This window comes from Aspergillus brasiliensis, assembly GCF_001889945.1.
Source record: "Aspergillus brasiliensis CBS 101740 unplaced genomic scaffold ASPBRscaffold_2, whole genome shotgun sequence".
Lineage (NCBI taxonomy): Eukaryota > Fungi > Ascomycota > Eurotiomycetes > Eurotiales > Aspergillaceae > Aspergillus > Aspergillus brasiliensis.
Window position 1 is genome coordinate 2,604,183 of NW_027137443.1, and position 15,121 is coordinate 2,619,303.

Genomic DNA, 15,121 nt, shown 5'->3' on the forward strand with positions numbered 1-15,121 from the left:
TGAGACCACCATAAACTGGTAAAGAAGCAAGCGGGTTGTCTAGTCAGTTCGAGACTGACGATTACTTGTCTTCAGGTGTCTTCTGGAGGTAGGAATAAGTACGAAGATAAAGGCCATGGTTTGTCCCATTTGCAGCATCATGTGAGCGGAGCAGATTTGCTTTCGCCATCGCTTCCCCCTCCAACTTCATCGGATCCCAGACGCTCTCTACCTTTTTGATCTCTTTCCCCTCTGCCTTCTCACAATTTAATACGATCCCTTGCATTTTGGGTGCAACCAATATGCAAACAATGGGACTTGGATAGGTACTATCTGGGAACGGTTAACAAGATCGCCTGCGGTTTGGAACAGCAGCCATTAGAGCAGACTCGAATTTCACAAATACTCCGAGCTTCGCCTGAATTGTCAACTATCTCCCGGCCAACTATGCTGTCAATTGCTGCATGCAGGTCCCCATATTACACATCCATAGAACATGTTCTGTGCGACAGAGCCAGTGGGTTTCCAGCAGGACTCCAAGACCTGCCTTCCAGATGATTGAGCTAGCTGCTATCTACAGCGATTCGAGGTGCTTATATGATGAGAATATGCGACTAACTCTTACAGAACGTGCACAAGAACATGTTTGCTTGCTTACTGAGCTCATTATCATGCTCTTGCAGTATGCGATCGTTGCTAACTAGGTCCGACCGGTCCCAACTATGTCTCGGAGAATTGTTCATATAGTGCGTTGGAGACCATTTTGGTCCCATTCTTCGTCTGCATAGCTCGTGCACTACTGAAGCTTACTGTTGAGATAGGGTTCCACATACGTTAGGTTCTCGGTCGGTGATTGGTACGCTCGAGGCCGCGGGTTGTCTCGGTAGTCCGTGGGAGCAATTCAACCCCAAGGGACTGAGAACGAAGAGGGACGGAATGACCTATCTTGAACTTTTCAGTATTGGCAGGATACCATTGCAAGGCCGACGCCATAAGCGTGATTGTGGCGTCATGACAACATGGAAGTGGAGGAAGCCTGCGTCGGTTAGAGTGTGTCCTTGCATGTTCCCCGAAGCACTTTCAGCACAGCGTCATTTGCCATGATGATGGTCAGTCATTTCACGCCGTCCTGAGCAAGCAGCTACCGGTAATCTCAAACCTACATACTGGCGTGTGGATCAAGTTCATTTCCTCATCATCTAACTTCGTTCCGTGATTCGCAGGCGCCTTCCGCGACTAGATTGCCTAGTCGGCGCCAGTATCCATTTGCCTGCAGATCCGATGCTTCCACCGACCACTTCAATGGGGGTCAACGTTACCTCTCTCCAGACCCCCGTCCGGCACTCCGACGGCCTCCCTCCATCCCCTCTCAAAACAAGCGGATACCTGCCTGATCAGGGAGAGTGTCTCAATGAGCCCACACTCAATTACCTCAATTACCTCGCTTCCAAATGAGATGGGTCCCATGTTGACAATGCTGCCTAATGCGAAAGGGCGGTCCTTGCTTCCGGAGAACTACATAAATAAGGACCATGCATGCCCCGACGATGAATGATTTATTTGAAATCTCCGCCCAAGTGAGTCCTCTTTTCACTCCGTTCAGAAGAGAGAGTCATCAATATGCGGATTACCACGGCAATTGCTTCATTGCTACTGGTCGGCTCGGCCGTCGGTCTCCAAAATCCTCATCGTCGGGCTGTGCCGCCTCCTATCACGCATCGCAGCGTAGCGTCTCGCGCCGTGCCCGTTGAGCGCCGAACCACCGACTTTGAGTATCTGACAAACAAGACTGCAAGTGCGTAGTTCCGTCTCCAACCGCAATATCCGTTATGACTAATATCAATTGCAGGATTCCTTGTCAATGGCACAAGCATCCCTGAAGTCGATTTTGACGTCGGCGAGTCCTATGCCGGTCTTCTCCCCAATACGCCGGCTGGAAATTCTAGCCTTTTCTTCTGGTTTTTCCCTTCGCAAAACCCAAAGGCCAGCGATGAGGTAAGTGATTATTCCGTTGTCTCTGTCCTACCCCCCAGAGCTGGCTAACAGTTGACAAAAGATCACCATCTGGCTCAATGGAGGCCCCGGATGTAGCTCACTAGACGGCCTGCTCCAAGAGAACGGCCCATTCCTCTGGCAACCTGGCACTTATAAGCCCGTTCCTAATCCATACTCATGGACAAACCTCACCAATGTGGTCTACATTGATCAACCAGCCGGCACAGGCTTCTCCCCGGGCCCCTCGACAGTCAACAACGAGGAGGATGTGGCTGCTCAGTTCAACAGCTGGTTCAAGCACTTCGTCGACACCTTCGACCTGCACGGCCGCAAAGTCTACATCACCGGTGAAAGCTACGCGGGCATGTACGTCCCCTACATTGCCGATGCCATGCTGAACGAGGAGGATACGACCTACTTCAACCTGAAGGGTATCCAGATCAATGACCCGTCCATCAACAGCGACTCGGTCATGATGTACTGTATGTTTCCCCGCATATACTTCGTTACCCACCACCGCTAATTCCATCACCCATCAGCTCCGGCCGTCCGCCATCTCAATCACTACAACAACATCTTCGGCCTCAACTCCACCTTCCTCTCCTACATCAACGCCAAAGCCGACAAGTGCGGCTACAACGCCTTCCTCGACAAGGCCATCACCTACCCACCTCCCAGCCCCTTTCCCACGGCCCCTGAGATCACCGAAGACTGCCAAGTCTGGGACGAAGTCGTTATCGCCGCCTACGACATCAACCCCTGCTTCAACTACTACCACCTGATCGACTTCTGCCCCTACCTCTGGGACGTGCTCGGATTTCCCTCCCTAGCCGGCGGCCCAGACAACTACTTCAACCGCTCCGACGTCCAGAAGATCCTGCACGTCCCACCAACCGACTACTCTGTGTGCTCGGAAACCGTCATCTTCGAAAACGGCGACGGCAGCGACCCCAGCTCCTGGGGTCCTCTACCCAGCGTCATCGAACGCACCAACAATACCATCATCGGCCACGGCTGGCTCGATTATCTCCTCTTCTTGAACGGCTCGCTCGCCACCATCCAGAACATGACCTGGAACGGTAAGCAAGGGTTCCAGCGTCCTCCCGTGGAACCGCTATTCGTCCCTTACCACTACGGTCTGGCTGAGCTGTACTGGGGTGATGAGCCCGTCCCGTATAACCTTGATGCTGGTGCTGGTTACTTGGGAACGGCGCATACCGAGCGTGGGCTAACTTTTAGCTCGGTGTATCTCTCTGGTCATGGTAAGATCATCCCCTCTGGAACTGGTATTATATTTTTGAAGTGTGCTGACTGGCTGTCTTCTGTGACAGAAATCCCGCAGTATGTTCCTGGTGCGGCCTACCGCCAGTTGGAATTTTTGCTTGGTAGGATTAGCAGTCTTTCGGAGAGAGGGAACTATACCTCCTAATTCGAATTGGTGGAGAGAGAGAGAGAGAGAGAGAGGTGACAGGGGAGGGATGATGGAATGGTTTGATGGAATTGTGTGCATATATGAAATGAAATGATGTACGGTTGAGATGTGATGGCTTGTACATATGATACGAATAGGCAGAAAACATGGAATTATAGGATAGGGAATGGATCATGGAATGTATGATTCAAGTTGCACCACGTGGGTTCAGTGGAAAGGGAGAGGGGGGCTTCATTCCCTGGCATCTTCTTACTGTTCCAACCTATCCGTGTATAACCGGTAACAACTGATTATATCTGCCTATCAAGTGACTGTCTCGTTACAATGTTACTGTCTGTAAATGACTCCTTGAAATAGTTGGCAACTTGTATATTCTAAGTATCCTCGCTAGTTTGCTCAAGTGCAGTAAAGTATTCTATTCATAAACAGCATAAACAATGCATACGTATCTTCATAAATGGCAGCTAAGGCGTCCTAGCACCCTCGCCAATACCCATCAACCCTCCAGCTAGGCCATTCATGCGCCGGTCAAGCAGGTCCTCCTCGCTGGCAAGACTATTGATACTTCGGTTTCTCTCTCTCAGAGGAATGGGACTGGGTGATCCAGAGAAGTATCCGTCCCGGGGAGGGATCGTCAGCATCGAGGGTATTGGACGCTGTTTCTTGGCGATTCCTGATCGTAGAGTCCGACCTCGGGAGACACTACGGATGCGTTCCTTCTTGGCGTCTTCGCTGTCGCCATCCTTGGCAGTGATGTCTTGACTGGTAATGTCGTTGCCGTCGATGGGAGCGCTGGAGCTGCGATGCAGTGGCGTCAGTGGCGTCAGCTTACTGGTGCCTATCTCAAGAGGTCTATCCTCATCGCCGGATGACTCTCCCGTGAGACGGCGTCTATGATTGCGGGATTTATTGCCGCGAGGAACGGTGAGCCCTTTTGGTACTTGTGCACCGTTGGCGAGGGTCTTCAGGAGACTCGATGATGATTTTTTAGTCTGAGCGCGGTCGAACAGATCTTGGATCCAACTTGCGCAGCGGTAGATGTGCTTCCAGCTATCGGGGAAGAAGCCTGCCATTTGCATGAACCCGTGAGATATCCCGGGCAATAGAGACACCTCAACGTGGTCCTTAGCGTTGAATCTGCGATAAGACTTTTCGAGGCCCAGTTCTTGTCGTTCCTGGAACTGGCGAAGTTTAGCTTGTCTTAGTCGTCCGGCGAAGATGACCGTGTCGTCGACTAAAGGATCGCGCTCTCCAGTGATGATGTATGTCTTGGGAAAGCGTGCCAGAAGCTCCTCGGGAGCCAGAGCTGGGGAGAGTAGGTAGTCCGTATTGAAATCGGGGCGGTTATGCGGTCCGATATATAGGATGATCATTGCTCTCATCATCTCGGGGGTTAATATGCGATCATTAACGTACGATATCATCGATGAAACTGCCAGTCGTGTTCGGATCTGCTTAGGCTGGTGCTCAGTGATTGCAGCCACTTCCTCTTCAGGCATGTCCATTTTCTGTTGCTGCGCCAATTTCTCCGAGGTAGCGTCAGCCAAGTTTCCAATTTCCAAGTCGGCGTCAGAGAACGAGTCGCGCTGGAAATCTCCGAAAGACGTTCCCGGAGAGGTAAAAGGCGTCAATCGGTGATAGTCCATATCTTTCCTTCGAAGAACGCTCTCATTTGTGCGACGTGTACTTTTCTCCTGGATTAAAGCCATTTGCTCTTCCGTCATCCAGCTTTCTATCTTCATATTCAGCGCGGGATATGGTAGAACGAGCCCATCTGGAGGCGGAAGCATGTTCTGTCCTTGCCATCTAGAGGCATGCGCACTGCCAGATTGAAGGACCATGAGGGTCAGGCCAGTAGCGAGATTACCTCCGGCACTGTCACCAGTGATGACGATCTGAGGACGAGTCCGTCCGTTGAGGCCCAAGCACCTCCCACGGGTGGAGACAATGGAGTGATAGACATCATAGCATTCATTTAAAGCGTACGGATACGGGTACTCCGGTGCTTTTTTGTAGTCGAGACTCAGTATGGGAACTTTGGTTCTCGCCGCCCAGGCCAGCAGTCGGTCTTCAGAATGCCGAGGGCTCATCGAGACAAAGCCACCTCCAGGGATATCCAGCACAATGCATGTTTGATCTCGTAGCGCAGTCAACGAACCATCGAAGTACAGCCATGCATTTGTCGGCTCCTTGTATATTGATGACGCTGGTCGGGGGATGCGAATGGCACGCGGAGGGTACCTCGTCAGCCGCGGGCGGCCCAAGCTAGCGAGTGTCCAGAGATACGGTGTGGTGCTCTTATTCCACGACACACGCATATGCTCTACTGTGAGTGTAGCACGGACCCGTCGAACCTTCTCATCTGCCTGTTCTGCAGCGATAAGGTAATAACCGGAGAAAACCAGAGACGCAATATCTCGTAGCCACTTTGGCTTTATTCCCATTGCCGTCCAGAAGCCCGCATCTAACGCTGTCGTAATCCATGTGGCCCGGAAGAAAGAGCGCGAGTATAGATTGGCCAAAGGTTCGGGGCACTCGAGGCCGACAATTTTCGCGAAATTGCGGCAGATGTAGAGCCAGAGGAAGACAAGCACAGTGGTTTGCCAGACGCTCAGCTTTTTCGAGAGGCGCGAGGAGATGTTGCGAATGAAAGGAGGGCCATTCTTATTTCCTCTAGGAGTGGTTGTGTCAGCAAAACAACGGTGGGTGACGGAATCGATTAACACGTACCTTAATAGGTAGGTAGACCAAAATGCAAGTACAGCAAGAACCTGTATTTTCCGGAACTTCGTAGATGGCCGCCCAAGGACGTGGTCTGAATATCTATATTAGCGGGAGTCCATATGAAGTTCATTGGGCCATTGATTTACCGATCATCTTCCCAACACACCACCAGGGTATGAAACAGGCAGCAGCAGTCTAATAAGAGTTATGAAAGACGTCTATTGGTATATATAACAGATGCTATGAAATACTAAAGGGGAATAGTGAGAAATGATTAAACGGAATGATTCATTTCAACTGCGCAGTAGATCAATGGGAGGGGCAGTATGTAAAGACAAAGAACTGGACAAAAGCGGCGAACCACTGTAAGAAGAGGAACCGGTGAGCAACCGGCAAACAGTTCACTAGCCTGTTTATTAGTGAAGTATGTCAATAATGGCACAGTTCAGTGACCCAAGTACGGGGTATGTGGGGGAAAAAGAGGGTAGATTAGTTGGCGTAATGAGAGGGTATCCATGGTTCAGCTGAAGAAACGCAATGATGCATGTGAAATCCCCACCAGGGGATGCATGGTGATCCAGTCATCTGGGTAGCGTCAGTAAGCAGTCCTTGAATAGCCGGGGTTAGTCTGGCAGAGGGCCCAAAGCCGGGTCTGGCGCCGATCACTGATGGCGCTCCGTGTGGTGGCTAGCTGGATGATGATGATAGTAACTAGTAGTTACGGAGTACGGAGTAGTTAGTTGTGGGAGAGTGGAGAGTCGCCAGTGCCGGATCACGGGAGCACGTGTCACATGCAACTCCGCCACGAGACAACAACTCATGTGCCATTCCCCATCTGGCAGTTCCGGATTACGCCCCTTGAAGCTAAACGATGCATACGAGATGAATAAAATAATATCACGATATAATATATAATATATATCATTTCATCCCCGGTTATCCCACAGTTCCCTGCTTCTCATATCTTCCGGCAATAGTCCCGACCGTGGGCGACCTGCCAATCGCACAACCAGACCTCAAACGCCATTCCCAGAAATCCCGCTATACAGATTCCGGCGGAATCACTGACAGTCGTCGCTCCGAGTGAGAATTCGCGGTCCTCTTTCGGCACCCGGTCTCCGATCTCGGCGAATGTGTTGACATAAACCAGACCCCCTAGCAGCCCTTCCCAGAAAATGATTATGAAGATTATGTACACGTTCGGGATGAAGTCAAACAAGGCGTGTAATGTCAACAAGACCAGATTAATGATCTGTAGCAATGACGGAAGGTAGAGATCGTGAATGCGGAAGAAAGGGGTCGACGATCGCGAGATGAACACACCAACCTGATAGATCGCATTGTACGCGGGATAGAACGCACGGTAATGCTCGAACGGCGAATCCCTAAGTGGGAATAGGAGGGTTGGAGAGACTCCTTGGTTTATCGTGTATTCGGCTACATAGACGAGCAGAAGGGGGAGCATACTGCGCGGGAAAAAGTAAGCATGCCAATCAGGGATGATGACACTAGCGTGCACTTACAAGGGAAAGAAAAGACCCCGAGCTCGCTGCAAGTTGGCTTGAAATACTCGCCAGCTAAGCTTGTCACTCATGTCGCTCCCTTTGTTTAGGCTTGGGGGGATGGAAGAATCGAGTAGACCGTGCCGCTCATCCAGAGGGTCATCCCGATCCTCCTGGTTAATCGCGCGATACTCAACAGGTGCAGCAGCCGATGTCCGTATGGGAGCTCTTGGCAGGATGGTGAAGAAGCTCACCACCATGATTGCTGGCAAGCAGGCGGCTGCTAGGAGTGTTGTCTTGACACTGAGCCCCATAGAGGTGGTTGCAACGGCGTACGCGCCAGCACCGACCAATCCAGCGGCTCCAGTACCACTACCCCAGGCTGCCAGACTGAAAGGTCCGTAAAAGTGCGTCAGTCCGAGGAAGCTCAGTTCGCCTCCTCCGCTCGACAAGCTCGCCAGGATGATACCCGCGATTTTAGTGGAAATTGAGCCGCCATCTGTATAGGCTGGGCTCAGGGCCACCAAGAGCATACCCAAGGCAGAACATAGCACACAGAACATTACCCGAGCGGGATAGGGAACCATATGGATAAAGTAGGGTGCAATCAGCTTGGTTCCGAATGAGGGAATGACATCTGCGAGAAGAACCACGCCCTTGGGGACACTCGGCCCAACTAAGTCGAGGGCAGCGGACAAAATTATAACATAGAGGACATTGTTGATCAAGCCTATTGCAATTCACGTATGCCGGTTAGTGAGCCACAAATCATGCTTATCGGTTCCCGGAGTCTACAAGATGGCCAGCGGCTTACCAAGTAGCCAGAATGCAACACAGACCCTAGGGTCAGCGCCATGAAACAGTGCACCGAATCTCTCACGAAATCGGGACCATGAAGAGGACGGGGCTCCAGGAAGAGGCAGCATTGGTTGCCCGTCAGGAGCGGAAGACATAACCTGAGATAGGGAAGGGGTCCAAGTGGTTCTAATATGCTACAAATAACGTTCCCAGAACGAATACAGCAGGACAGATCACCAAGAACAATACAATCAGGGAGTAAAAAGGCTGCAATGGGGCATTCTCATGGTGAAGCGGATTGACGGTGAAGTTGGTAGTTACTTTGGTACCTGAAGGATGATGAAGCGTGTCACGCTCATCCGACCAGAAAGGGCAGTACCACGTGACGCCTTACTCGATTGGGGAACTTGATTCAAGGGAGAGTTTCTATCTCTTCTCATGCGAAATACAGGTCATCGCATAGGAAAGACGTATATATCAGAATATCCGGATACACAGTATCTTCACACTATAGAAATCATATGTCACCCCCCAGCCATCAAGACATCCATGTATCATGACTTGACTTACTGTACCACCCAGCTCACCGCCGGGGGTGCAAACCAACCGGCAAAACGGCCGATTGCTATCGGGACGATCAGGGCTTATCGGGTATTACTTTCTGCCATTGCGATTCTTCCTTCTTCCGTCCCGACCTCCGCCACTCCGCATCTTCTTTCTCCAACTCGCAATCAGCTTCAAGCAAGACCAGTCTATACCACATAGCTTAACGCTCCTTATATCTATTCTTAATATCACCACGATAATAAACAGTCACCATGCTTCTCCGCACCGCCATTCGCCTCCCCGCCAAATCCTCTCTCCCCCTCCGCGCTTTCTCAAGCCGCGCAGCCTTCCTCTCCGACAAGCCTCCCTTCGCATTCGCTAGCTCCCCGGCTCCCCCGCGTCTCCCGAAGGAGGAGCAAGAACTCTTCGAAGAGCTCCAGCGCAAATCTACTGGCGCCTTTAGCACCCCGCAGATCAATCAATCGCCCGACTCCGAGCCCGCAGTCGCAGCCGAGATCAACGCCACTGGCAAGGGCGAGGAACTCCATCCCGATGTGAAGTACGGAGTGAAGCCCGAGTTTGAAGGAGAGAAGAACCCCAAGACTGGAGAGATTGGCGGACCGAAGAATGAGCCTTTGCGGTGGGGTGCTGAGGGTGACTGGAGCTATGGTGGACGGGTTACGGATTTCTAGAGACAGTGATGTTGAATTCTCTGCTTGATGTCCGTGGATGATGGTATGTAATACAAGGTGCATGTGGAGGTTGAATTTGATGTCGGTTTGCATGAGTGGCGTTGGTTATTGTTTGTATTGTGGTTATAGAGCTTTTACTTCTCTCTCCTCTCATCTAGTGCTATATTTGTATATTATACCGGCATCGAATTTTGTATATGACGCTCCTGTTCTTGCATGGTCAGCTGTGAATATGTCATCAAGCCATCATCTACTATCGCATATTGTAGCTTACCTACGTTATTGTACTTGAAATCGATGGCTTTTACTAAGTAGGGCCGGTTGAGTTGTCGCACCAGCGAACGTCAATAAAAACGAGCTGCTGAATACATCCATGTGCCATTAAGCATACCATAAGAGTCCTATTCACTTGACTACAAGCGCTACGTGCAATAAGGAGTCACCTGTAGTCGGATTTTGGGAGTATATGATACTGATTATGGTATACTAGGAGCGACACTAAACGAAACGCTATTTGATTCTGGTTCAGAGTATCAATGCTTTATTAGCAACGAATGAATCCAGATGAAGCATAACTAGCTCCTACGGAGTAGAGTTGGAGAATGCTAGAGCTCAATGGCCTTTAGGGGAGGATGAGTAATGTCTGGATTGCAATTAGTGTTCCGGGATGGAAAGATGTACGGAGTAATCCCTGTCTTTTTCGGCCTCGGGAAAAAGTACAGCTACATGTTGCCCTTACAGCATAGAATCGTGCGATTTGTATTGACTATAACAAAACTTCAGGAACCTCAAAATGCAAGGGAAGCGACGAAACAATAAAGCATAATATGAACTGAGACGAGTGCGATTTCTGACCCAACCCAGTTGAAGTCAGTTATGATGGTAACATCAAGATCCTCCTTGTACTCAAAACTACAGGTTGTTCTTAGCCTGCTCCTGCAATTCCTTGAACACTCTTTCGGTCTCGGCGTCCTTATCTTCGGCGAGCGTGTCAAAAGTAGCCGTAGCCAATTTGGCATGAGTCCCTCGAGGTTGTTTCTTGAGCCATTGCCGCAGGCCCGTGTTCTTGGCTTGCGAATTGACTTGCAGAACAATATTCCGGTACCGATTGTCGATCAACTCGCCCGCATCTATTCGTAACTGATAATCCGCATCATTTTTGGGCGTCTGCGACGGGAGTATGCGACTGCCGGAAGTAAATGCAGCGCTAAATTTTTTGGCAACGTCGTAATTCTTCCTGATCTTAGAGAAAAAATCCTTGATTGGCTTGGACATAGCGGATGATATGGACGGTGGATGGCGGCGGGTCCTGATTTCCTAAAGAGGTTAGCTCGCATCCAGTACCCGCCGTCTTATCGATAAGTACCTACTAGTTCAAAGCAGGCAAGCGGTGAGATGAAGGGGTCCCGAGTATGGAGTATATACGCCGAGTGAGTGTGGTAGCAAGTATAGTCCTTGTATTGAAAGCTCGCGTCAGGCAAATTTGATAAGTGATGATGGTTCATCAAAGGATAAGACTGGGCAGATTTGTCTCGGTATATGTAGACTTTCTACCACGTACAAATTTCCAGTTAAGCGCCCTTGACTACAACTCCCAAAGGCTCCGGCGCCAGTCACGAGCCTTCAAGATGGGCGTCTCTTTCATGAGGCGCCAGAGGACAAGGCTGAATCCAAGAATAGAGGGTACTGACGCAAGCAAGTGAATGAGTCATTGAGCAATTGGCTCTGAGGCATCGTCGGAGTTGTAGGCATCATTATCGACACCCCAGGATGATCGCAGGTCAAGGCGGTGGCGCCAAATCAATGCTTTTCATTGGTGCATGGCAAACTGGCAAAACACGCCGTCGTCACGGTTGTCGAGAAGGAGCTGGAGGCGGTGGACGACACTGATCTATCGACATCTTGGCTGAAAGGCCTGAGACTCATAGCCTGAAACTCTTAGGCTGACAGATTGAGATTTAAAATTATCAATTCGAGGGCGAGTATGCTTTTGTTCTGGAGGCGCTTCAGAGCCCCTTCACGAGTCTCACAATCTTTGCCGTTCCCTTGGTTCTCGCAGTGTCGACAATTACACGACATGGGCAATAAACATAGCACTCCCTCGCCACGCCCTTTTCCCGACAGTCAGTCTTCCAAAACAGGCCCGAAGGACCTGCATCGTCGTTAGTCACTTCCCTAACCGTGAATTGCGGTGTCTATCCAGGTATTGCCGCCACTGACTCTTCGTCGCTAGAACATGATCCGTATAGTTATACAGGTGGAAGATGGCTTAATCGCGACAAGCTTGAACGAGAGTCCCGCCGCATACTATTCGATTTCCCTGCTCTCTGCGAGAAAGTTATCAATCTAAGCCCAGGCGCAACTGAAATCGTCAAGTATGAGAAGAAAGAAGGTGGATTCAACAGAGTATTCATCTTCACGATGGACACGGGCTCTTGTGTCGTGGCAAGGCTGCCGACCGGTATTGCCGGCCCTCCAAGGTTGACAACCAATTCCGAAGTTGCGACAATGTCGTATAGTAAGGCTATATTCAGAGCTCACCTTTGCATGTTGCACCTGTGATACTAATTGATTGTTTGGCTCATATAGTACAATCTAAATTATCGCTCCCCGTACCGACTATCCTAGATTGGAGTGACAACCCAGCGAACCCGATCGGCACAGAATATATCATCCAGGAATACGTCGAAGGGGTACAACTTCATCAGGCTTGGCCTGATATGAATTCAGAACAACATATGCTATGCTCCAAGGCTCTTTCATTGGCAATTAAACAGATGGCGTCCTTGGACTTCCCAGCATATGGCAGCTTATACTTCTCGGATGCGCCCTTTGAAGAGCAGATGAAAATACCTCTTGAGCAGGGCTTCTGTGTCGGGCCAAACTGCAGTCCTGTCTTTTGGAATAGAAATCCAGGAGAGTTGGAACTCTACGGAGGCCCAAGCCCTAATTGTGGTCCTTGTTAGTCTCATACCATCATACACTATGCCCATTGTCTAACACCGCGTATCAACTCCAGGGCGTGACCTCGCAAGCTATTGCTCAGGTTTGATTGAGACCGGCTTCTCTCGACTTCCGAAAGAAGGAATTGCCAAGCATGGCCTCTCCCATCAAGGGTCGATACAAGATCATGTTCAATTGCTGAGAATGAGCCAAGAAGTTATGCAGAGGTTAATCAAAGATAAGCGCATTCAGGATGCTGCTACGCCAGCCCTGGTGCACCCTGACTTTCACAAGAGGAACATATATGTCTCAGCAGAAGACCCAACTGTCATCACTGGCTTAATAGATTGGCAATCAACAAGTATCGAGCCTTCCTTTATTTACGCCAACGAGACTCCCGATTTCGCCAGTCCTCCACAAGATATCGAGGGAGACATATTTGGAAACAGTGAAGGCGAACCAATCCCTGTTCAGACAGAGAAAGAGCGGAAAGATGCCTCGATCTGTTTTCAGACATACGACGTATGCATGAAGGGTCTAACTCCCAAACTCAGACCCGCAAGACTTCTTGATCCGACCTTATTTCGACTCTTCCACTATACCCACACGACGTGGAGAGATAGTGCGGCTGCTATCCGTCAAGAGCTGATAGAGCTATCGGATCGGTGGTCTGAGCTGGGATTGCAAGGGACATGCCCGTATCGTCTAACCGACGAAGAACGGAATAAGCATTCTAAGGACTACGAAGACTTTGAAGCGGTTCAAAGTCTTAAGCTATGGCTCAAGAATTCCTTGAATACGAATTCTGATGGCTGGGTGCCGAACGAGGCTTGGGATGCGGCGAGGGATGCTCATCGCGCCGCTTACGATGAATGGATACAGACAGCTAGGGAATCGGAGGCTCGAGGTGAGGATCTAACAATAGCGAAAGCGGATAAGATGTGGCCCTTTGATGCTCGTTAGTCCATGGCGAGAGATTCGTACTTTTATGAGCTCTATGTTTGGCCCTTTAGAGCTTGGTCATTTAATGCAAGCATAAACTGGTGGGAATGTAGGTTGGGCTTGGGTTTATACAGACGTTACCCTGCATACTAAGTGATATGAAGGATGGCTGGTGTTGCTACGTAACAAGACTGTAAAGCTGTCTCCTAGTACTAGTTTCACTCTTCCATCCGTGCCAGAATCGCCTTGCCTGCACGACTCCCATTAGCCCGGCCCAGCTCCCCACTAATCCAGGAGCCAATCCTGGCCATTTCCTCCAGATTGATACCAGTGTGCATCCCCAAACCATGGACGGTATGTACAAGGTCCTCCGTAGAGACGTTCCCTGTCGCACCCTTCGAGTAAGGGCACCCACCAAGACCACCCACACTGCTATCGAAGATGCGGATACCATGCTCCAGCCCTACAATGGTGTTGACGAGGGCCTGTCCATACGTGTCGTGGAAGTGCAGCGCCAAATCATTGTTCGCGATTCCGGCAGCCTTGAGAGCCTGCAGTAGCTTCATTGTGCGGGGTGCTGTGCCCATGCCCGTGGTATCAGCGACCGACACCTCGTCGGCTCCCATTTCAAGTAGCGTCGCGGTGATATCAGCTACCTTGGCTGGCGAGACATCAGGACCCTCGTACGGGCAACCCAGAGCAACCGAAACATAGCCTCTCACTCGGATGTTCTTCGTCTTTGCTAGCGAAACAATCGGACGGATGCGATTTAGTGACTCCTCGATTGTGCAGTTTGTGTTGGCCTTGGAGAACGCCTCTGTTGCTGCTGCGAACAGAGAGACCTCGGTTGTTGTTGGAGGTTTCGTAGTAGATCCTGTCGTGTCTGCTGGGACGCCTGTGGCATCCATGACTTTAATCAGGTTCTCGAGGCCCCTCACATTAGGGACAAGGTAGTTGTAGGCAATAGCGTTCTGCGACTGTGGGGGAGTCTGGAGGAGATGCTCGCAGATCTCTGCAGTGCTGGCCATCTATCCGTATATATAGCTGTTAGTTCCTGTAATTCATGTAGAGATCGCGTCCATTGCTTGTCTTGGACAGCCAGTCCTCATTCCGGATGCAGGCAGACTGGGGTCGTCCGTACCTGGGGCACCCATTTCGCTGGCACAAAGGATCCCGCCTCAATTGTGGTTACACCCGTTTTAGCCAGCTTCTCAATAAGCTGGAGTTTGGTCTCGAGGGGAATCGACTTCTTCTCGTTTTGCAGACCATCTCGTGGCCCTACTTCGACGATGCGGACATGGTCCGTGGTTAACCGCGCCTCAGTCGCAAAGCGGCGTCGTGCTGGGGCCGTGCGAAGGGCAGAGAAGAGGCTCATTCGAGGTCGGAAGGCCATCATTTTGAGAATGAATATCAGCTGTGACTCATGTAAAAGAAGCTCCTAGACACAAGGAATGGTAACTCAAACCACGCGACAGCTCCCTGGGAAAGAGTAGAAGTGGTGATGGCAGGATGAACTGATCAGCTCCTCCAGCGGAATGCGGAGAACCGAGGCCGGCCGACGGGCGTGA

At 50.6% G+C, this 15,121-nt stretch overlaps 2 protein-coding genes across 2 annotated transcripts; one reads left to right on the forward strand and one right to left on the reverse strand.

The window, feature by feature from the left end:
* Positions 1–1,599: 1,599 nt before the first annotated feature.
* On the forward strand, positions 1,600–3,403 carry cpdS (putative serine carboxypeptidase (CpdS); the record flags this gene model as incomplete). Its single annotated transcript, XM_067620484.1, has 5 exons — positions 1,600–1,774; positions 1,829–1,974; positions 2,036–2,456; positions 2,514–3,236; positions 3,306–3,403. The coding sequence occupies 5 exons, from the start codon at positions 1,600–1,602 to the stop codon at positions 3,401–3,403; spliced, it is 1,563 nt and encodes a 520-aa protein (XP_067483559.1).
* Positions 3,404–3,870: 467 nt separating this feature from the next.
* On the reverse strand, positions 3,871–14,949 carry ASPBRDRAFT_51940 (uncharacterized protein; the record flags this gene model as incomplete). Its single annotated transcript, XM_067626818.1, has 7 exons — positions 3,871–6,079; positions 6,137–6,229; positions 7,138–7,596; positions 7,654–8,362; positions 8,447–8,616; positions 13,776–14,581; positions 14,695–14,949. 7 exons carry the CDS (start codon positions 14,947–14,949, stop codon positions 3,871–3,873), a joined length of 4,701 nt encoding a protein of 1,566 aa, XP_067483560.1.
* Between the last annotated feature and the right edge of the window lie 172 nt (positions 14,950–15,121).